The 23,812-nt window shown below is 40.9% G+C and overlaps 1 protein-coding gene across 5 annotated transcripts in view; it reads left to right on the forward strand.

The window, feature by feature from the left end:
- Positions 1–23,583, forward strand: part of Htr7 (5-hydroxytryptamine receptor 7) — a 114,949-nt gene extending 91,366 nt beyond the window's left edge. For 4 of the 5 annotated variants that reach the window (XM_052761230.1, XM_052761231.1, XM_052761228.1 and 1 more), the window contains 3 exons: positions 12,155–12,910; positions 17,719–17,815; positions 21,928–23,583. In XM_052761230.1, coding sequence (XP_052617190.1) covers positions 12,210–12,910; positions 17,719–17,815; positions 21,928–21,939 — 810 coding nt within the window. In that variant the 5' untranslated portion in view covers positions 12,155–12,209 and the 3' untranslated portion in view covers positions 21,940–23,583. The remainder of the gene's footprint in view (positions 1–12,154; positions 12,911–17,718; positions 17,816–21,927) is intronic. The other variant, XM_052761229.1, reaches the window with a different exon arrangement.
- Positions 23,584–23,812: the final 229 nt, after the last annotated feature.

Consider the following 23,812-nt stretch of genomic DNA (forward strand, 5'->3'; position numbering starts at 1 on the left):
TATGTAAATTTCATATACATAAAGAGAAATATAAAATTTACTAAAAAATATAGGAAAAATAGCTTCCTCACATAAAGTACAGTTGGAATCCTTGTCTCTTATTGAGAAGGTAGCAAGTAGCTTTCGGTTTAAGTCCATCAAGAGAAAACTGTACCCTTTGCTTCCATTATCATATGGGGTAAAGTTCAATTTTCTCCTTTCATAGCCCACATTCTTGGTGCAGTTCCTTCTCCTTGAATGTTGGTGGACATGATCTAACCAGATGAGTACCTTTCAAGGAAGATCTAAAGGCCAGGGAGATTCGGAGTTCTCCTATGGCCTTGGAGATGCGTATTTCATGAGTTCTACAGCTGCAAGGCGATGTACTGTCAGCAATAATGTGTACTTGGTGGAGGACACTGAGCCTTATAGCACTTCAGTCCTGGCCAACATGATTGAGCCTGGCGAGACCCTGGGTAGAGAACTCAGCTGACCTACGCCCAGAGCCTTTCAGGACTGTCAGATGTTCTGGCAATGTTTAAGTCATTAAATGGTGGCAATGTGTTAGGCATTAACAGTAAGCTAATGCCATATACAAATTTTAAAAGTGTTTGTAGAGCTGAGTGATTTGCTTTGTTTTAATTTAGTGTGAGGATCTCCATAAGGAGAAGCTCTTATTTTTTGTTCTATAATAGTTTATTTTCTCAGACAGAAGGGGTTTGTTATTCTATTTCCATGCTTGGTTGGATTTGTCACTGTTTTTTTTTTTTTTTTCTTCTTTCTTCTGCCTCCTTCTCTTCCTCAATATTGGTACTTGAGGAAGAAATTTAGAGTTTTTACGGCTCTAAATCATAATTGCAACTTGGAAACAGGGGTGAAATGGCTTTAAGGAATAGTGGGGTATCATTCTATAATGGTTTTATAGAACAGATCTACATGCAAGTTAATGTCAAATGGTAGGGTTAGTGTATTTTTTTAAAATCACTTTTAATTAAAAATAAGATTATTTACATGCATTGAGAACATTGCATACATCATAGCTGAACAGCCTGTTTAATTTTTAAAAAGTACACGTATGTATGTGCTAGTCCTAGATAATGAGCCCTGCTTTTTATCTAACTCTTACGCATTCTTAACCCCTTTCCGCCAGTTAATCACTAGTCTGTTTATGTCAGCTTAGACTAGTTTTGCTTACTTTTAAAGTGTGTGTTTTCTTTTGTTTCGGGCTGCTATAGCTCAGCGTTGTTTATGGGAGGCAAACACTCATGGCCAAGCTGTAGATGGCTCATTCTCATCATTTCGGAGACTCCCATCCTGTCAGCATGCTGCATCTCTAGCTCCATGGTACTTGTGGAACTGTGCTCACTTCAGTCCTGGAGAATACCATGGCTTCATTTGGGGCTGTTGCTGATTGTGCTTCTGTGAACATTCTTGTACGTGCATTTGATAGTTTTGATAAGTGTCATTTCTTTCTTTCTTTTTTTTTTTTGGTTTTTCGAGACAGGGTTTCTCTGTAGTTTTGCGCCTTTCCTGGAACTCACTTTGTAGACCAGGCTGGCCTCGAACTCACAGAGATTCTCCTGCCTCTGCCTCCCAAGTGCTGGGATTAAAGGCGTGCGCCACGACCACCTGGCTGATAAGTGTCATTTCTTATTCGGAAGAATTTTACTGGATCATAGAATGTAAACTATTAAGTTTTATAGGTGTCATAATCAGATCAGGCCCACCAAGAGTTTTCAAAGTTACTGCATCAAGTGACCCAGAACATTATGGATTTAATCATCATCATCATTATCTTTAATTCTTTTGATGGGCAAGATATCTTATGGTTGTTTTATGTGTTTATTTATAAAACACTATTACACTCCCAAATTTGTGCCATTTTGTTATGGGGTCAATTTTGAGCATTAAGATCAGCATTTAAGAGCTGAGGATATAGCTCAGTGGTGGATGTAGCTCACTTGCTCTCATGCAAAAGACTCTCGATTTGATCCCAAGCACTGCAAATAGGAGAGAAAGAATCAGTATTTAAATGTCTGAAACAGGTTGGGGAGATGCCACAGATGGTAAAGACCTGGAGTGTATACATGAGTGTCTGATCTCCAGCACCAATGTAACGAAGTTAGGCATGATTGCAAGTCTATCATCCTAGTGCTGACGAGGCTGAGAGAGGCAGATTCCTGGAGTTTTGCTGGCCAGCACATCTAGCCATTTGGTGAATGCCAGGGTCAGTGAGAGAGCCTGTCTCAAGAGGATAAGGTGGAGAATCATCAGAGTCACCTGAAGTCAACCCGTGGCCTCCACCTGCACATTCACACATGTACACACATGTGTACACACACAGAGACACACCACACACAGAGACACAGACACACACCACACACAGAGACTCAGACACACACATATACAGTCACACACACAGACACAGACACAGACACACACACAGAGACTCAGACACAGTCACACACACAGACACAGACACAGACACACACACAGAGACTCAGACACAGTCACACACCCACACAGAGACACACAGCCACACACACAGAAACAGTCACACACCCACACAGAGACACACAGCCACACATAGACACAGACACACACACAGTTATACACTAAGAGGTCTGAAATAGTGTAATGTGGAACAGAAGAGAAGAGAGAGTAATTATAATAGTAGGTATTTTTGGAGAATTTTATTTCAATTTCATGTCATATATACATACTAATTTTAATTTATAAACATAAATGTGTCTGTTTTATCTCTTAGTATGAATGGCAGCAGAAAGGTTTCTAAAACCTTGTTGTCTATTACATACCCAATGCCTCTCTAACTTGAGTAAGACATAAAAGCTAAGACTATCTCATTTAGCTCAGTCCTTGGACAGAGCTAAAGATGTGAGACTAGAAACATGATTCGCTGTGGTTTCATCAGGCCACACTGGAAGCTGAGATGGAACATAGGAAATAGAGGTAAAGTGCCTGTAAACTGATAGATGAAGACACCCGGTGGGGTCTGCAGTGAAGACACCATATAGTCAACCGCAAGTACACAGACGTTCCTGGGCCTCCAAACCTTGTGGGAAGACAAAGGCGGTTTTAGAATCCTGTGTTTCAGAAGCTGCTCATGATGTTGACCAGTTTGGGGGACCTCTACAGTGCCTGGAGTTTTCTTCCCATGAGGGAGGAAGTCTGTGGGAGAGGCTTTCTGAGTGTGTGAACTTTCTTCTTTCAGCTGAGCACTCTTAAGAACCACTGTACTTTAGAATAATTCCACCCATTTCTTTTACCCCTTGATAAAATTCCGCCGCAGTGAAACTCAGGAGAAGTCGTTTAATTAAGGACCATTATCTACATTTCTATACAGCTACAACAGGAGGCAAGAAGCAGAGTTAGCTTGTTTCCAATCCCTCTCGATGCGGATTATAGCTCCTTAATCCTCTTTCCTTTAGTCTCCTACTTCAGTCAGACCCCCAATGTGAGTTGCTTACATTTCTCAATTATATATTACTCTGGCATCTTTGTCTCCAAGATGTACTGTATTTTAACATTTGTATGTATTTTAAAGTTCATTTATGAAGGCTTCATAAGGACTCTGATTTCTAATTAAATGTTAGTGTGATAAATATTAACTTGCATAATTAAGGAATATTCAGAATTAATCTATGATTTTTGTCCATAATTTTTTCATTCTCCATGTTGAAGGTAAAATTTATCCTATACAAGGTTTGGGGAGAATGAATGTATAATTTGAATAGTACTTCCCTGAATAGCAATATTACTTTATATAGTTAATTATAGGATTTTAAATACTCGTGAGTTCCATTGTGCAAATCTGTGAATGTAATAAAACACTTTTGACATGCTAATCAAATAAAACAATATAAGATTTAATTATCCACTTTTAAAGGATTTTATGTGCTTGATTGTCTCTGTTAGAATCCTTCAGGTAATTCAGGAATGTTAGAATCCTCTTAAATATTTTATTTTGTTCTTAAAGTGAAAAACAGCCTTTTTATATGCTCACTTTTAAAAACCTTTAAGGGTGAACACTGTAAAGAAAAATTTAAAACCATTAAAATATGTACATCTCAGATAAAATTCTGATTGACAGTTTGCTGAGCATTCATGTGGACATATCATTATATATGCATATAAATAAACATATACCTAAATGTACACAAAGCTAATGTATAATATGATAATCTGATGCTGTTTTCTATACACTCTTCTTTTGTGTTTCCATGTCATTTGATACAGATGTGCACAATGCCTCTGGATCACTGATGACATCACATTCCGGTGAATGAGATACACTGTGATTTATCTAATCTCTTGTCAGAGTGTTAAATGGCACCTTCCCCCCCCCTCTGTCTTTTGTTAACATCTTTGTAAATTAGTCATTTTGGTTTTGCACAGCCATCTCAAGACAAATTTTCAAAGTCTGGTTTCTGAGGCAAAGGGTAAACAATGATGCATGCCAGTTGACAAACTGCCCTCCAGCCTTCCACCTCAGTCCTCTCTTGTAGCAGAGTAATGCAGTCCCTCCTTCCCCAGTTTTCCAGATGGATTTTGTCTTATATCTTGTGAATGGTCAGAGTATATGCTATATGTCAAAATTTGCTTCTCTTTGATTACAAGTAAAGCTTTACATATTTGTGTTTATTGGCCACTAGCATTTTCTTCTTTGGTCAGTTACTTCAATAATTTTATTGTAATGATTGTCTTTTTGTTCACCAGTAAGAGTTCTAAGAACAGTGAGGTATCTCTATTTGAATCCCACTTTTTTTTTTGCTTGACTGTTATTTATTTTTAAAACTGCTTTTATTTCTATGAGAATTTCACACTGTATTTTGATTTTGTTCACCCTCAACTTCTCCCCTTAACTCCTCCTATATTGATGATCCCTGTGGTGGTTTGAAAGTAATTGCCCCCTCCCAATAATCTCATAGGGAGTGGCACTATTAGGAGGTATGGTTTTGTTGGAGTGGGTATGGCCTTGTTGGAGGAAGTGTGTCACTGTGGGGCAGACTTCGAGGTTTCCTATGCTCAGGATACAGCTGAGTGTCTCAGTTGACTTCCTGTTGCCTACAAGATATACAACGATCAGCTTCTTCTCTAGTACTATGTCTGCCTGCATGCCACCATGCTTCCCATCATGATGATAATGGACTGAACCTCTGAAACTGTAAGCAAACTGCTTCAATTAAATGTTTTCTTATAAGAGTTGCCTTGGTCGTGCTGTCTCTTCACAGCAATGAAAACCCTAACTGAGACAATCCCCATCTCCCTATCCTCAAACTTCCTGCCCACTTAAAATTATTTAATAACCCATCAACTCTAATTTGTGCTGTTCATATTCTTCTGAGTGTAGGACCATCCCCTGGAACATGGTCAACATGCCAGGACCTATATCATTAAAGAAAACTGGCACTGGGCAGTGGTGGTTCATGCCTTTAATCCAAGCACTCGGGAGGCAGAGGCAGGTGGATCTCTGTGAGATCAGGGTCAGCCTGGTTTACAAAGTAAGATCCAGGACAGCCACCAAAACTACACCGAGAAACCCTGTCTCAAAAAAACAAAAACAAAAACAAAAACAAAACAACCCAAAAAGAAAGAAAGAAAGAAAGAAAGAAAGAAAGAAAGAAAGAAAGAAAGAAAGAAAGAAAGAAAGAAAAAGAAAACTGGTTTTCCCTTCCCCAGAAACCATTAGCTACCTATAGCTCTCCAGTTAGGGGTAGAGGCTCATGAACTCCTTCCTACTCCATGCTTGAATGTTGACTAGCTTGATCTTGTTCAGGTCTTATGCATGTAAAAAGAGCTGTTGTGACCTCACAAGTAGTGGTTCCCACATGTCCAGAATGCACTGGTTTGTTCTGGTTCTTCCTGACTTCAGGCTCTTATAACCTATCCACCTCCTCTTCCATGATGGCCCCTTAGCTTTGGGGAGGGCATGATATAGATGTCCCATTTGTCGCTATGACTCTCTGGTCACTTATTTCTGCGCCTTGACTAGTTCTGTGTGAATTGCTGTCCACTGCACAAAGAAACTCCTCTGGTGAGGTCTGACAGCTGTGCTAACCTGGGTTCAGGACTGGTCTGTCCCCTGGGCCTGTAGCAAGTGTTGGAGCTGCTGGGAGATGTTTGTTATTTGATTTTAATTGTTCCTGTAGTGATTTTAAAATTTAAATAAATGCCATTTGTTAATTTTTGAAGTTTATTTTTATTTATTTATATTTGTGTGATGTGTGTCTGTATTGTGGTGTGTGTATGAGGTACCTAGGAAGGCCAGAAGAGGGCATGATATCCCCTGGAGGTGGGTTAGAGGTGGTTGTGTGCCACCTGACATGGGTGCTAGGAACCAAATTTGGGTCCTCTGCAAGAGCAGCAGGTGCTCTTAGTTTCTGACTCACCTCCCCAGTCATTATTATTATTATTATTTTAAATAAAAAGAAAAAAGTTATAAATGTATTATTTATAGTCCAGTATTTTGTCCTGTAGGTAAGAGTACTCTATCACACAGTATTGAAGGAATCCCTATATTTTCTCATTGTAGTCTTAAAGTTTAATTTTTTTGACATGATAATATTTGATCCATCTGGGATTTATATTTAATAAGGTGAAAGAGGAGAAGCAAGGGTTGTTTTAACCCTGCTTGTTAGTAAGTTGTCAGAATGCATGGTTATCAACCTTTTATTACTGATTAAAATGGCTCATTTTACATTACAGTTCCATATAGTTGAACTAATTTATGTTACATATCACACCTCCTCTTAGCCACAAAGTCCAAGAAGTAGTGACTCATGGGATCTGCTGTGTTGTAGTTTATAGTTTCTGTGGTGTTGGGAATTGAGTTCAGGGCCTTGTGCATGCTAAACAAGAATCCTACCATCGAGCCAGAGCTCAGCACTTCACCTGTGCTCCTCTTGTATAAGAAAAAATTATCTCTGCGGCTTTTATACTGGCTTCAGTGAGATAACTATCACTTTATTATTTCTTTTTAGATTATGTGCCTATTTTTACACATAGACTCAAGCTGTGAAGTCATTTGGCCAACCTAACAGAAGTTCTGGAATGTTGTTCAATTGGGGCTGTATGATATTTATAAGGATTATAAATATTAAAGGAAAATTGGCACTTTTGTAGTACTAGATATTCTTATTAAGGACAAAAAGTATTTTTCTCCATGAATTTAAGTGTTCTTTTAAGTATGTCAGTAACATTTTAAGTTTCTTCATGTAAGTCTTGACCATTTTTAAAGCCTTTTAGTACTATTTAAGGTCTTTGGTTGTTAAAGAATTTAGCCTCCTTTATAACATTTATATTTAAGTTATCCAAACATAAACTATTGGTTTTTGTTTATTTATTTTTATATCCAGAAACTTTAGGGAACACTTAGCAGTGTGTATGCTATCTTTCAGTTGATTTTAACTTTCTAAAATCTCACTAAATGAAATCTGGCCAGGGGTCCTCTTTATTGTAGGGTGTGACTTAAGAACTTAAGAAAATGCAGGCAAAGCATGACAGTGTTTATGGAACATAGTTTGTACATTGTGGCTAGTCTTTCTCTGTCCCACTAGTCAGCTCCCAAATCACGACATGAAGACTTATTATTAATTATGAAAGCTTGGCCGATAGCTTAGGCTTGTTTCTAACTAGCTCTTATAACTTAAATTAACCCATATTTTTAAATTTACTTTCTTTTACGTGGCCTGGTTACCTTTACTTTGCAATGCCCATGCTGCTTGCTCTGTGTCTCCTGGTGTCTCCCCCTTTTCTCAGCATCCTCTCTGCCCCCCAAATCCTGCCTAGCTATTGGTTGTTCAGCTCTTCATTAAACCAATCTGTATGACACACCTTCACAGTGCACAAAAAGACCATTCCACAACAGTACTCTGAGGGCAGACTAACTATGGTTTGGCTCCCACTCCTGAAATATGTTAGTTAAGTGTGCTAATGTGAATGGGCAGGGGCTCTTATGAGATTGTCTAGTGTTCTGAGATATCATTTAGTACTCCATTGGTTAATCTCTGATGACAAATATCTGTATTATTTATGGAGACAAGAGAAAGGCTGGATTTTCAATTGATCTTGAGGCATAGTTCCTTGTTCCAGCAAGGGGCATGTGAAGAACACAGAGGTACACTTGAATTGCCTTTAAGTAGATGGTTAAGAATTTTTGAATTCAGGGACTGCTAACTTTTTGTTTTACAGCCATCCTTGTCTTGAGCAATTCTACTGTCTCCTTGGAATTTACGCCTGTTTTAGCCACCAACTCAAACCCCTCACCCCTAGGTAGATGTAAGGTGGTCTGTCAGTGCCACCTGGTGGTTACCTGGGGAACCATGTGAACTATCCTCAGTTGTCCAGCTCTTGGTGAACCTTGGCTTTTGGATTGTACTGGTTGGTTAAGTTAAAGCCAGGTCCATATATACATTTAGCAGAGCAACGACATTCATCCTTATGGCAAGATAAGCTTAATCATGAGGCTCCCATCAGTGCCAAGATCTTTTTTTGGGGGGGTCACTTTTATTTAAAAATATTTTCAGGTATTTGTTTCTGTAGCTTGCAGCTGAGATAATCCTATGTAAAACAAATTCTATCTCATATTTCCTTTTCCTTTATATTTTCCTTCACCCTGATTTGTTCTTACTGGCTCATTTTCATTTCTCCTTTCTTCTCTGCATTTATTCCTCTAGTTTCCCCCCCTCCCCGAGTGAAGTATTTTATTACAGCTCTTTATTTTTCTTTAAAACTATTGTATAGTTTTTGTAGTCTAAATTCAGAAACAAACTAGAACCAGAAACATTTTCTACAGAGACTGTCTCATAGGTAAGTACACATGTATATAACTACATAAAAGAATAATGGGAATAGGAATATATGAAATAGATTTTCAAAAAAATACCCCTTTCCCATAAAACTGCCCAGGAACTGTTTGGAAACTACAGTCCTAAAGTGTTAAATTAGACAGGATGTGCTGGCAAGGAGCAACAGTACAATCAGTTAAGACACAGCGTGTCTGTCATCCTTGGTTGACCACCACGGAAGAGAGGAGACTGCACAGGAGGCCCACTTAAAGTCCAATTCCAGATAAACATTGTTACAGTTTGAATATGAAGTGTCCCCCACAGGCTCATGTGTCGACTGCTTATCCATCCCCAAGGTGGTGGCACTATTTCAAGAAGTTCTTGAAACTTCAGGGGGTGGGACCTCACTGGAGGAACTCGATCACTGGGGCCATGCTGCTGAAGGTTGTACCCAGTCTCCTGTCACGTCTCCTTACTCTTCTTGGCTGTCACAAACGGACTAGCTTCCTCCTCCACTGTACTTACCTTTTTTTTCTTAAATTAGTTCTTTAAGAACTTCATACATTGTATTTTGACCATATTCACCCCATTACCCAATTCCTTCCAGATCTACCCATTTTCCCACTCACTCAACATTGTGCCCCCTCTTATATTTAACCCATAGAGTCTGAATTGTGCTGCCTATGTATTTTTGTATATATGGCCTTCCTCTGGGCCATGGTTGATCTACTATGTAGATATACTTAGAAAACTGACTCTCCTCTCAGCGGTTGTCAGTTGCCAATAGCTCTTTAGCTAAGGATGAGGCTATGTGAACAACTTCCCACCTCCATCGTGGGAATTTGCCTGGCTGGAACTCCAGATGCTGTGCATGCTGTCACAACTGCTGTGAGCTCGTATGTGTAACATCCTTCATGTGCAACACTCTTCCTATTCCAGAAGACACTGTTTCCTTGTGTTATCTACTACCAATTGCTCTTCAAATCTTTCTGGTCCCTCTTCTGTAATGATCCCTGATCCTTGAAAAGAAAGAATGTGAAATAGATGTCCCATTTATGCCTGAGCATTCAGTTTTTGGTTCCCTGAACCCTGACTGGTGTTGGGTCTCAACTACTTCAGAAAGAAGCTTCTTTGATGAGGACTGAGAGATGCACTAACCTATGGGTATGAGGATAGATCATTAGGAGTCAGTTTAATACTAGGCCATTTAGCAGATTAATAGTAGTAGACTCTCTGTTAAGGCCTATGGTCTGTCTAGCCACAGGTTCCTGGCCCTAATAATTGTGCCAGGTATGAGTTTTAACTTGTGGAGCTGGCATTAAATACCATCAGAAGGTGGTTGGTTACTCCCATGACATTCATGTCACCACATGTTTTTCCAGGGTGGTCTTTAATATAGTTATTTAAAGTTCACAGATGGGTATGACTGATGATTATTTTCCCCCTCTGGTAATGTGCATAATACCTTCCAACGCTATGAAAGCTAGCCAGTAAGGATGAAGCTTTCAGATGAGTACCTATTGATTTATCCACTCTGTTGTTATTCTTGATTTCTTAGGAAAACATCCTTTGTCTTTTTTATCCCTTTGGGAGCTCAAACATGGTTCTAACTTCAGTTGATAAGCCTATGGCTGCAGATAATTCTTACTATGAACTTGGAAGGCAAAACTTGTGAAATGAAGAAACTATGCAAGTCCCTGGAAGGCACAGAAAAATCCCTTTTTACTTACTCTGGCTACAGCCCTTCCCTCTGCTCTTCATAATTGCATTTGGTGCTGCTTTCAAAACACTTTTTCTCTTTGATTTATTGCTATATACTCAACATTGAAGACAGTGCCTGGCATATAGAAATAGCTCAGTTGATGTGGTCAACCCTTTGTATTGTGATTTCTCCATCAGTAGATGCAGTCAGCCACAGATTGCATGCCAAGTGATTAATTGTATCTGTCCTGAACAAGTGCAGACTCACCTTCTTGCCAGGATTCCCAATATACTATGGCAACTATCTACACAGTGTTTATATCTGACTAAATGTTATAATTCATCTAGACATGATTTAAGTCAAGAAGTGTTTGCGTGCGTGTGTGCGTGTGTGTGTGTGTGTGTGTGTGTGTGTGTGTGTGTGTGTGTGTGTGTGCATAAGTAGGTTATGTGATATTTACATAAGGGATTTGAACAACTTTAGTGTCTGGAGACCTTAGAGCCAATTTTAGAAATGCTCATACTTGTTGAAGGAATGAAGAAATAGATATTCATGGTGAGTAAACAAATCTGATTTGTTCATTTTTACTGTATCTCTGTTTTGTAAATGATGTAAAAATGCTAATTTTCATAAAAAAGAGCATGATTTTGAAGTTCTGTGGGATAACTTAAGCATCAGGGGTGTTAGCAGATTGAGAACTTTCAGAAAAAGAGCTGTTGGTTGGAAAGCTGGAAACCCCACTTTTCATGCTTTAATAGTGGATCTTCCATACTCATAATGGGAGCAAAGACCCACCAGAATGACAAGCTTTTCTCAAGACCATTAAATATATAGAGAATAATTCCAAACATTTACAAATATTAAGCCTTTAGTCAAACGTCTCACCATTTATGTTTTTGTGTGTCTGCCTTGTGCCTTTGGCATTGTAAATTCCTATAAAAGAAATGCAGACCTATTCATTATCTCTCTAGAAGCAGAGGGATGACACTGCATTCGCCTACTCTTCATGAGGACTGTCCCCTTTCTTGTGGTCCATCTCAGAACTGGAGCACAGGGCAAGCTGCTTTTTCATTTCAAAGAATGTTCCTCTCATGTTGCTGTTTTGTGAGAATTTTATGGCAATAAAAAATAATCACTTTCCACTCCTGATTCCATTTTCAAATTCTAAGAGTCCTCCACTGCCTCACAAATCTGTGATCATATGGGCATACCTCTGCTCTACCGCAAAGGGGACAGTAGAAGGAATTAAAAGCTGACCAGAATTAAGGCTGTGGAGATGAGGGGGCATATAATCCCAGGGTGACAGACCTTTACCAAGCTGTGAAGATGTGCCACAACCTTTGCCCATGAGGAGGACTGCCTTATCCCTGGCTGGTTTTAATGGGGATGGTCATGGGAAAGTGCAGGCATTTCATCTTTACCTCCTTGGCTGCACTGGTCATCAGAATCTACAAGGTGTAAGTAAACCATTGGCTAACTTTACCAAAGGGCGTTTGAAACTTGGCAGTACCTCTGCCTGACTGCATGGCCGGGAATAAAACAGGTAAGGTGTGATAAGCCCCCATTTACCTTTCTGCAAAATGGAAATAATGGTCCTACTGGGCTGCCAGCACTTCGTGGCCAGTGATGATTGTATTCAGTTCTTATCTTTCCATCTCTCCGCTAGGTACCTTGGGATCACAAGACCCCTCACATACCCTGTGAGGCAGAATGGGAAGTGCATGGCCAAAATGATCCTGTCGGTCTGGCTTCTCTCGGCCTCCATCACCTTGCCTCCGCTCTTCGGATGGGCTCAGAATGTGAACGATGACAAAGTGTGCTTGATCAGCCAGGATTTTGGCTACACGATCTACTCCACCGCCGTGGCATTTTATATCCCCATGTCGGTCATGCTGTTCATGTACTATCAGATTTACAAGGCCGCCAGGAAGAGCGCGGCCAAACATAAGTTCCCAGGCTTCCCACGTGTGCAGCCGGAGAGTGTCATCTCCCTGAATGGTGTGGTGAAGCTCCAGAAGGAGGTGGAAGAGTGTGCAAACCTTTCGAGACTGCTCAAGCATGAAAGGAAAAACATCTCCATCTTCAAGAGGGAACAGAAAGCAGCCACCACCTTGGGGATCATTGTGGGAGCTTTCACAGTGTGCTGGCTGCCGTTTTTCCTCTTGTCCACAGCAAGGCCCTTTATCTGTGGCACCGCCTGCAGCTGCATTCCGCTATGGGTGGAGAGGACATGTCTGTGGCTGGGCTATGCAAACTCTCTCATTAACCCTTTTATATATGCCTTCTTCAACCGGGACCTGAGGACCACCTACCGCAGCCTACTCCAGTGCCAATACCGGAATATCAATCGGAAGCTCTCGGCGGCAGGCATGCACGAGGCCCTGAAACTGGCTGAGAGGCCTGAGAAAGTCGAGTTTGTGCTGTAAGGTCATTTGTCACTACCATCCTTTTGTGCCCCAACCCCTTTCATGTAGCTTCTTGAATGTTGGGGAAAGCTCCCTGAGTCAGTGGCTAGCATATTTCCTACCAGACATCAGGTGTGAATTCAGAATACGTTTATTCACTCACATTGAGGGAAAACAAACAAACAAACAAACAAAACAAAAAACCAAAACCAAAACAAACAAACAACCAAACCAAACCAAACAACAGCAATAAAAAACCCATGGTAGGTAGGTATTTGAAAGGGAAGAGGAGACTGGTTTTCTGATGAATTTCAGTTCATATGACTGGTGGCCTAGAAGGTGATATTCTCCATTTCTTTCATCATAAAGAACATTTCACTTATGTCTGTCCTTGTATCTGAATTCCTATGATATTACCATCTTAGTTGCTTTTGTACTTTCGTGTGGCAAAACGTATTTGGTGATCTCACAGTTCCCAGGGAAATGCCTCTTTTGAGGAAGGAATGCCTCCTTTGATTTTTCTGGTATGGAACTGAATCCGGACAGGAGATGGCAAGTTGGGACAAGGCACTAGTAGCCACTGAGCTGTCAAGAAGTGCTTCCTGTCTTGGTATCCAAGAACTGGTTCCTGCTAGAGTTGACCAAGTTTTGATGTTGTCTGGGACACTCAATGGCCTAATGGTGATAAGGACTTGGGAGTTTCACAAGTCACTCACATATTAACAAACTTGTCATTGTTATAGAGGTGAGAGGCAAGATAGGGTGGTCAACAGGTAAAATGAAGACTTTTTTTTTTAAGAAAAAGTTACATAAAGGAGATTTGACCACTGATTGAGCAAAGAATTTTGGGATGAGATCATAGAAGGTTCTGGTGGGTGAGATGTTCCTGTGCACTGAGGAATGGGAATAGGAAAGAATAGAGCAGAGAAGTTTGAGGGCTTTACCTCAGAGAGACCTTCCCTGTCAGCTTCCCTGGGCAAGTGACATGTTCTTCACTTATGACCCAACTAAGTCTAGGTCCCACATAACCTCAGTCCTAGGACCACGAGTCTTCTAAATACTAGAGTGTGTTTGTCTTAGAATGGAAATTGTTAGAGTATAGTTCTTCTGGTTCTTGAGCTGGGGCTGGTATCACAGTGTTTATTTCTACTTCTATTGTGTATACTCTGTTGTACATATGAAATCGTTCACAATACAAAAGGCCTCATTAAAAAATTAGCAACCCCTAGGACTTTTCAAATCTACATGATCCCACTGAATTGAGTATTTGCCCCCCAGACTTTGAAATTCTTAGAGAAGGGGCTACATTTTAGATTACTGTTTGCATAATCTATGCCAGTGCTTGACAGGTGTAGAATACCAACGGCAGTATCTGCCCTGCTACCCAGTTCTCAGGGGATAAACTTGTGGCTTAGGGTAATTGATACAGGATAATTGACTTATGATCACATAGATAATGTGGAATGAATCATTCCAGTGCATGTGCCCTTAATCGTCCCATCATTCTACTTGTTAGATGAATTCAGTCTGAGGTAGTGAAGAGCTACTGAATGCTAGAGCTTGGAACAGTGGACACCAGCTCGATAAGAAGGCAGCTAGGATGCTGTCCTTACTGTAAGTGAGCTGAGTTTGTTAGACGTGCTGTATGGTGGGAGGGTCCCATCTGGACAGAATCTGGACAGTCATTTCTCAAATATAGGAAATTAAGCCAAGCCATTGATAGGAGTTCTAGGGTGTGGACTGGGAAGTGTGAAGGTGAACCAACGACGACAGCTGTAGATTTCTTGATAAAATAGCTTTGGATTAATGAGTATGGGAAAGTGAAGGATTTGGTGAGTAACCCATTTTAGTTGGTGGACTTCTGTATCCCCTGGAAACAGCTATTTTTTGGGACGGGTAGTCAGATTATTTTGCTTGGCACCAGGTTTGTTTGGCCGTAAAGAGGAAAGTGTGTTCGTTTTATTTCTTAGGAGTAACACAATGAGGAATGTGTTTGAGGAAAGTCTTTGGAAATGGTGTGGAGGGCAGACACTAGTGTGAGATGGGGGTGGGGGTGGGGGAAGGGGGTGGGGGGCAGGAAGTCTTGTTCAGTAGCCAGTGTACAAACTAGGAGAATGCAGATGATGTTCTGATCATCTCTCTATTTACAGGCCTCTGAGGACTTGAGAATAATTTTCCTGATTAGTTTATCTAATAAATTCCCAGGTAATTCAGGTATAAGAATAGTACTTTTAAAAATGCAACATAAACAGCTTTCCTTGTTTGAAATAATAAGAGCTCACATTGACTGAGCATTCATTGTCAGCCACTCCACCAAGAATTCCGTGCAAATAATACCACTGGAACTTCAAAAATTTACAGTGGGCTAGTTTTCTCCATTTCCATTTTGAAGACGATAAAACAAGAGCTTGGCGAGATCAAATCATTTCCCCACAGTCCTTCAGATAAGATTGATAGAGTTGGAGTTCAGCCCAGGAAGCCTGTGTTCAGAAGTGCTTTTAGTTTCATGCTACTGTACCCTTTATAAAAATAAATCAGCTTAGATAAAGCACAGGATGCTTGCCTGTCTGTCCTTAACTAGTGTGGAGGCTTGGGTGTTGTTTCCTCTTAGTCCCAGACAAGGGTCAGCAGACTTACATGGCGAGAGACCAAATGATAGTATTTTAAGCCTTTGAAAACTCTCTTTGCTACTGTCATCCACTTAAGTAAACAAGAGGACATGGGTATATATACCAACAAAACTTAATTTACAGAAGAGATGGCCAGCTGGATTTGGCCCACAGGCAATAGTCTGTTGTCCCTTGATTTAAGGGAGAATTACTGGGCCTAATTACATCTCTCTCAGTTTGAATTTATAACATGTAGGATATGCAAATCAGTTAAGATTGTTGGCCTAAAAATATCCATCAACTTTAGGATGTATTTACTGTTAGAACTATTGTGTGGAGTTCATATAGCAGCCGTTTTTTAACTCTATACTAGGCAGTTTTGCTGTCAGCACCAATGTTAGAATATTCATTTTCAGTTTTTTTTATAACTTGCACACACTATGGTGGAGACATAAAATGTGACATCATTTTTGCTGTTGTGCATGTATTTCTACACAGAAAGTATATGCAGATAGAGTCTAGAAACATATACTTTCGTGATCATATAGAAGTACAGAAAAATCTTTTGTGATCTGAATGTTTGCGTTCCCCCCAAAATTTGTATGTTGAAATACAGACTCTAATGCAGCAGTATCAAAAGGGGGGGACTCTATGAGGTGACTGGGTCATGAGGGCCCTTATAAAAGGGAACAGAGGGAACTGGCCTATGAAGAAGACAGAGAGCCTCACAGATACCAAATTTACTGGCTCATCAGTTATGGACTTTCAAGTCTCTAGAAATAAAGAACATTCTCAGAAATTACCACTTTATGGTATTTCATCGTAACAGCCTGAATATACTGCAGCACATGAACACCCAGCTTTGTTTTGTAATGATGAAAGTCACGGGTAGAAAGCCGTGTCAGTCAACGGAGAAGAACATGACTTAGCTAGTGCTTACATGAATGCTATCAGAGAAGACTTCCTGAAAGAAAGGTGAATCTTTGAGGCTAGTCAAAGCATTTATAATTAACAGTGAACAGAGGGGCATTCCAGGTAAAAGGGACATTCATGTAGAGCCACCAATGTAGGAGTTAATGCAAAGGACAGACCAGTCAGAGCTGAGATCTAGACTAGTTTCTAGAGTGGGAAAACAGTTGGAGATCAGAATAGAAATGACATAGAAAGTGTTACTAATGATCTATGCTATTTCCAAGATTCTGGACTTAAAGTGTAGGCCACAGACTCTTAATTCAGAGGAATCGTTGCTTCTTCTCCTGCAGATGGTTGACAATGTCTGGAGATACTTTTGGTTGTTATGCCTGGATGTTAACTGTCATCTACTACGTGTAGGTCAGGGAGGCTGCCAGCCATCTTACAATGCACACAAGGGCCTCCTGCAGAAAAGACTTACCCAACCTATAAGGAAGAAGCTTAGGAACTCTGATGTAGATGGTAGTAAGTCATCCATATTTTCTGTAGCTAGGGGGTAGAGCCATCAAAGTAGAGGACACTGGCTCAGTGACATGGCCTAGGAAGACTCAGAAGGTGGAGGCTGGATGTAGAGTCCCTTCCCTGGTATTACTAGAAACACTGGATGGCTTTCTGTGCCTGAGATACAGCACCAGGCATGGTTGGGGTAGAAAGAGGATGGTGTAACAGTGTTCACCTCGGGAAGTTCACACTCCTGTGGGTTTAGGTGCTGTTGAAGTTAGTGACACTTGACCATGAAAGACACATTGGAGTTAGAACCTGCATGGTCCACAGTTACATTCAAGCAAACACTAATTGGAAAGCTGCTAATAGACTTGACTTGACATATGTAAGTCTCATGTTTTGCTAACTCGTTCTTTGATATTATTAGGGTGGGTGACATTTGGGGTTCTCCTTTACTGAATCTGAATGGTAATGTAATCTGTCACTGTGGTCTCTAGAAGAGTGACAAAAGATATCCAATCCGCAGCTCAGAGCAAAGGAGAAATCATCTTAGACTCCTACTTTTCCAGCTCCCTCACACATTTGGTGGCCACCCCTAAGGACACTGGGAAACTCCCTTTAACTTCTCCTGCCTTTTTCTTCCTATCTGGCTGCTTGGGTTCAGGCCTATGTTATTTTGCTTCTTGTCTGGCCCTTCTTGACTCCATTATTTTTTTTTCCTCCTACACTTCAGTTTCCTTGTGTCTCTGTGTGTTGTCACTTCCAAATATTTACCCATTTCTTCCCACTTTCTTAATCAGCCTAACCCAAGCTTCAGGAGTCCAGCAGGCACTGGAGAATTTCCCTTGGGGTAACGGAGTGAATACAGGGAAAAAAGCTGTGAATACTGTTGCACGGGTAATTTGAATTCACTACTATCAATTTTAGTCTTTTCACCATTTCACAAGTGTTTTTTTTTTTTTTTTTTTTGTTTTGTTTTTCGAGACAGGGTTTCTCTGTGTAGCTTTGCGCCTTTCCTGGAACTCACTTGGTAGTCCAGGCTGGCCTCGAACTCACAGAGATCCGCCTGCCTCTGCCTCCCGAGTGCTGAGATTAAAGGCGTGCGCCACCACCGCCCGGCTCACAAGTGTTTAAATAAAGGCAATGACAAAATGTAACAACGTGACATGAGCAAGGTTCCTTTCTTTCTCTTTAATTGGATGATTTCCCTCACAGACTTGAACTGCCACAGATTGCTTTTAAGTATCTTGCCACAAGGACTTGTTCTTGGGCATCATTTATGAATAGCACGGAAAGGCAGCTTCTAAAATACTTTTCTCTAAAAGAATATCATGGAGTTGTTTTGAAGCAGCTCTTCTTTTCTCTCTCCCCTCTTCTCCTTGGTGATTGCATTGTCTTCATCTTCAAAGAGCCTCTTAGAATCCCCATCAATTGCAGTAGTTCTCGGCAGTGACTCATCGCAGAATAACCTTGGGTTTCTGCCATGAATTCTGTCAATTTGTCACTCCAGGCTTTAGGCTGCAGCTTTGGAATTCAACCTGATTGCATGCTTTCTTTGTGGAAAAGGGGTAATTTAAAAGAAACGAAGTAAAGTACATCCTAGGGGAAACTGGGAAGAAGCATCAAGGCCCCTGCAACCCTGAGTGTCTGTGATGGGTCCCTGCCTTAGCGACAGAGGCAAAAAAAAAAAAAAAAAAAAAAAAAAAAAAAAAGAGTTTGCTGTTCCCTGGACATATACCTCACAGTGATCTTTTCTTCCTATAACATGTCCCTCACAGTGATATTTTCTTCATCATTAATTGCCCGAAGTTCAAGTTCAGTGATTTGCCTTCATTAAATAATCAACTAGTAATGACAATGGCTTCTTCGCTCCATGTTTTACAGTTACCCAGAGTTTAACTTTGCTTTATGTAATGCTGAGGATCAAAGTCAGAAGCCTCACACATGCTAAAACTCACCCACGGAGCCCCAGCCCTTGCCCTACTCTCTTCTACCACTTTCTTTTGCTTCTGTTTTTCCTTAGTTGGTAATAAATGCAGGTAGCACAATGTAAAATCGAACAGTACAGAAAAGTACACAATACAAATAAGGCTTGGGGGTGTTCTTAGGAAGATAATTTGCACGGTAAAATCATGAAAGAAGTGATATCAAGGTAGTAGGATTTAATAAGAAGAGATGGGGGGCTTAGGATAGGGGTTGCTCAGTGCTGAAGGACAGTCCAGTCCAGTAACAGCTGTCGGTGGAGGTGATCAGGGGACCTGGAACATGTCTTCGGTGATATCAGGAAGTTGAGTAGGTTGGGGTTATCCCAGGGAGCCAGGTGGGTTTTTGACAGGAGTGATACTAGGCTGTAGTGGGCATGATGGAAGGAGAGACTACCATTAGCAGTAGGAATGTGTGTTATAAAACTAATGTAGATGTGAGGTCTCTGCCTGGGGAGACTATATGTTCTAGGAAGATGGCATTGACACTAGGAGAGAGGCTAATGGTATCTGAGCAGTCTGGGACCTGGAACCCTTAAATCATCACCATGGCTAGCAGGTGGGTGGTAAGGAAAGATGGATTCTGGAGATGGTGCTGGACTGGAGATGGAGCCTGGAGTAGAGTTTAGGAACTGGTGGGAACAAAACTGAGTTGGAGGATGCTGGCTGTGTTCCTTCCACCTGGTCGGAAGAACCAATGGTCCCAGGCTAGAATTGTCTCCAGAACTTCATTAGTTGAGGACACAGCTTATTTCCTGTGTCTACTCCAACCCATGGTCAGTTGAAATACAGCAGTTGTTCTCAGGCACTATTGAGTTGAGGGTCGAAGTCAGAGATTGTGTCTTATGGAGAAGTGGATTTTATCAGCAGGAATATTTAGTCATTGTCACACTTATATGAAGGACTGGACAGAGAAGGGAACTTGAGATAAATGGATTCAGATACAGGGACAGTGTAAGTGGGGCAGGGAGGCTAAACTGGAAGCATAGCCCTGGGCCTATGACTGCCTAGACCAGCTCCTAAACATAGTGCTCATGTGGTAAGTCAAGGCCTGTGAAAGTGTGGCATTGTGGGAGTGTGGTTCTATACTAGGAGAATGGATACTTTCTCAGCTGTTGGCTGAAGCTTCTTTATGGCCCAAGACACTTCTGTGAGTCTAGAAGACAGGCCTGGAGGGAAGCAGGATTCTGGTTTCTGTGTAGGTCAGTTACTAGGCTTTATATTTGTAGGTTTAAAGTGGATGAAGATTCTCAGTGGAAGTAATGATATTGTGTGCGTGTGTGCGTGTGTGTATGTGAGAGAGAGACAGAGACAGAAAGGAGACAGAGACAGAGACAGAGAGGATACAGAGAGACAGAGAATATACTCTGTACTTTGATCATATTGCCCCTTATTCTTTCTTAGCTCTCTTTAGCCAAATGCATTCTTCTTTTCAAGTCCCACGCCCCCCACCCACCTACTTTCATGTTTGTCTTTTTGTGTGAGAGACCCACTGCATCTAATTAGTGTTGCTTTATTGAACATTGGTAGGCGTTATTTACTTGAGAAAGGGCAAATTTCCACTGGCTGTACAACTTCTCCCTCAGGTACCATTTAACCTTATGAGTTCCTTCCCACTCCTGATGGGATGTTAATGGGCCCTGGCTTGTGCAGGTGACTATGAGTTTATGAAAGCAATAGCCATGCCATGTCCAGAGGACGGGTTTCATAGCTCTTTCCCCCATCTTCCTGCTTTTATATTCCCTTTCTCCTCTTCTTCTCTGTCCCCTGAGCTTGGCAAGAGTGAGATAGGTGTGTCATGTAGGGCTGATCATTCAGTAGTCAGTTATTCCCAGCACTTTGGCTGATTATGAGTCTGCATTAACCATTGTCCTCTGAAACAGAAGCTTTTCGGACCCAGGCTGACAGTAGTACTAACCTATGGGTATAAACATAACTGTTTAAAAGGCAGTTTGAAACTATGTTCATTTAGTAAAAAAAAAAATTCATAATATAGCTAGATCCTATGACCTCCCAAGCCATGGGTCTTTGATCAGGTTTATAGGAATGAATTCCCTCCTATAGAGAAAATCTTACCAGAAGGGGATTGGTTATCCCCACAAACATCATGCCACCATATCTCCAGTTGGCACATCTTGTTTGGTAGGTAGTTACTATAGAATGAAGGATTCATAACTAGATAAGACTGCTGATGACTTTTCTTTACCAGCAGACTGTGTAGTATCTTCTGGCATTATGAAAGCTAGCCATCAATGGGGAATTTTTTAGGTCAGTTCCTGTTTGATTTCAACTGAAGTATGTGGTATCTTCAGCACAGTCTTATCATCTAGTCTTGGAAAGTAACCATGGAGATGGCAGTAGTCTGCATTGCTTTGGTGCCTCTCTGGCTTCCCCACCCCAAACCTCCCAGGGGTGTACCCTACACTGGCACTGGGATTTTCACTTAATAACTTTCAGCTTCTCAGAGCAGCTGTCTACACACATGTAGGGTACCTTTCTTCAAACTCTTTTTTAAAATTGTATTTTAATTGGCTTACAAAATAGATTTTCTGTATGGCTTTTTTACATCTTTAGTTTGGGTTCAGCCTTCCCACATCTCTTCTTCTTCCCTCTTCACATCTCACCCTTGTTTAAATCTTTCCAACCTTGATATTTCCCCCTCTATTTTCATACTGTCGTTGTTTTTTTTAACAGTCATTATTTTCAAGTAGGGAGAAGATTATACTATTTTGCAAAGATTTTAAGTTCTTTTGAAAGCAAAGCCATTTATGGATACATCTATATTATATTTGGGGGCTCATTCTCAAGTATATTACTATGGGCTTGGTAACTTACAGAACTTTTGACATTTATGAAAAGAGGCACATTCTATTTTCTTTCCCATTAGAGATGCTCATGAAACCTTACAAGTCACCAATGATTGAAATCACTGACTGCCATAAAAAAGAAAAAAATTCCACCCACCACAAAATACGAAAACCCATACTTATGATCTGGCTAATTATCTTGTCTTTCTCTCTTTTATAGACAAAACTCTGACCACTGTAGAAAAAAAATTCATGATACATGATCCAGAGTGGAATATTGGAGAGGAACAGTGCAAAGCAGGTGGGAACCAGGAAATCATTGGCTGAGACTTCAAAACGGAACGTGGCTTCTGTCTTCTTGGCATGGCTGAAATGGAATGGGGTGATCTGTTGTACAAAGTGTATTTTGGGGGAGATGGCGACCTCTCCCTTTTTCCCCTGTGGATCAGTGATATTGTGTTTAAATGAAAATAGTTCTCGGTGTCAGACAGCCATCCCGGCAGTAAGCACACTAACAGAGCTGGGTTCCGGGAGGGAAGCAGTTTCTGGTGCTTTCCACAAGTCCACATCCACGTGAGTGGGGGAAAATCCTAACGCACAATTCCCATGCTTCCAGTCTAGGCTTCGTGGTAACTCTTCAGGAATCATTCATGAGACAGAGTACATTCTGTGGTCTGACAGAAGGGTGTCTTTCCAAGCAAACTGCAGTAAGCATAGTGTTGAATGTGTTGCATGTCCATGTTAGAAAACAAAAACTTGTCATCAGCTAATACAAATGATTCCCCAGAGCAGTGTCTGTCCAGAGCTTTTGTCAAATACTTTGGCTTTTCTGCAGGGTCCCTGTGACTTCCTACCAGTGTATGTCCACTGTTAAACCCCTTATCATTGTGGTGTAACTCAGGAACAGATCTCAGGATGGAGAGAGGCAGGAAACCTGAATAAAGCTTTTCCTTGCACTCACACTCCTGAAGGCTCCTGGGAGAGGATGGTAACTGGAGAAGAGTGAGTGCCACCTAACTGCATTGTATATTAACATGATTCTCAGCATGTTGTTTACTCTCATCTTCTACAAGGGGGCAAGGAGCCCACAGGGCTGGTCTATAACTGTGTGTCATGAGGAAGGAGTGTGGCGATAGCTTATCCATGAATGGGTACGGTGCTTCTGGAGACAGCGTAAACGTGTTCATCCAACTGGACTGTGTGAAGCAGAGGTCACTTGGACCCCTGTTGTGAATACTCTAGAACATCATTCTGTTTCATGTAGAGAATTTGTCTCTGTGTTCTCTGTATCTTAAATCAAATGTGTGCCTGATGAATTCTGTCCTCAAAACCCCTCCCTTCAATAAAAATGGTCAACATTAAGGACAGGTAAGGAGACAGAGAGGGTCCCTTTGTGTATAGCATCCTTTAATACTACACTATGTGTGGGTGAAGGAGATGGAAGGGAATAGATCAGAAGAGTATTTATGTCTACAAGGGGGAAATGAATGCAAACCTTTATTTAATAAAAAGAGAACTGAAAGAGAATATTATTTTCCTACAATTAAGGAGGCTGTCCTCTCACAGGATACAAGGAGTTCCAACATGGATTATGGACTTCTTCCAGCTGTCACTGACGTTTATTATGAGACACAGGGAAGGGCCCCTTTCCTGTGAAGGGGAGGTAGGCATTGTCCTTTCAGACAAAGTGTGTACAAATTCCTGAGCCGCAGATTTGCTAGAGTGACCGTATATACTTATGTTCATAATTTAAATAACAATGATGTCAGATACATGTTGTTAAATTTGAAAATGTTTTATTACGTTACATCAAATAAAGGTTATTTGTAGCAGTAATAAAGCAACAAAAGTAATTGTTTTTAATAAAAGGTCTGATGTCATACATGTTACTCTACAAAGAATGGTGGGGGCGTACTCTGTGCTTATGCTTGCTAAAACCCTAACAAGTAGCTGGGAGTGCTGGTGCACACCTGTAATCATAACACACAAGAAGCAGAGGCAGGAGGACCTTGAGTCTGAAGACAGTCTGAGTTTACATCTAGAGGCACTACCTAAAAACAACAACAACAAAACCTAACAGATAATTGAGTTTTGTACTAAATTAC

This window comes from Peromyscus californicus, unplaced genomic scaffold (assembly GCF_007827085.1).
Source record: "Peromyscus californicus insignis strain IS unplaced genomic scaffold, ASM782708v3 Scaffold_4__1_contigs__length_199733344, whole genome shotgun sequence".
NCBI classification, from domain to species: Eukaryota; Metazoa; Chordata; class Mammalia; order Rodentia; family Cricetidae; genus Peromyscus; species Peromyscus californicus.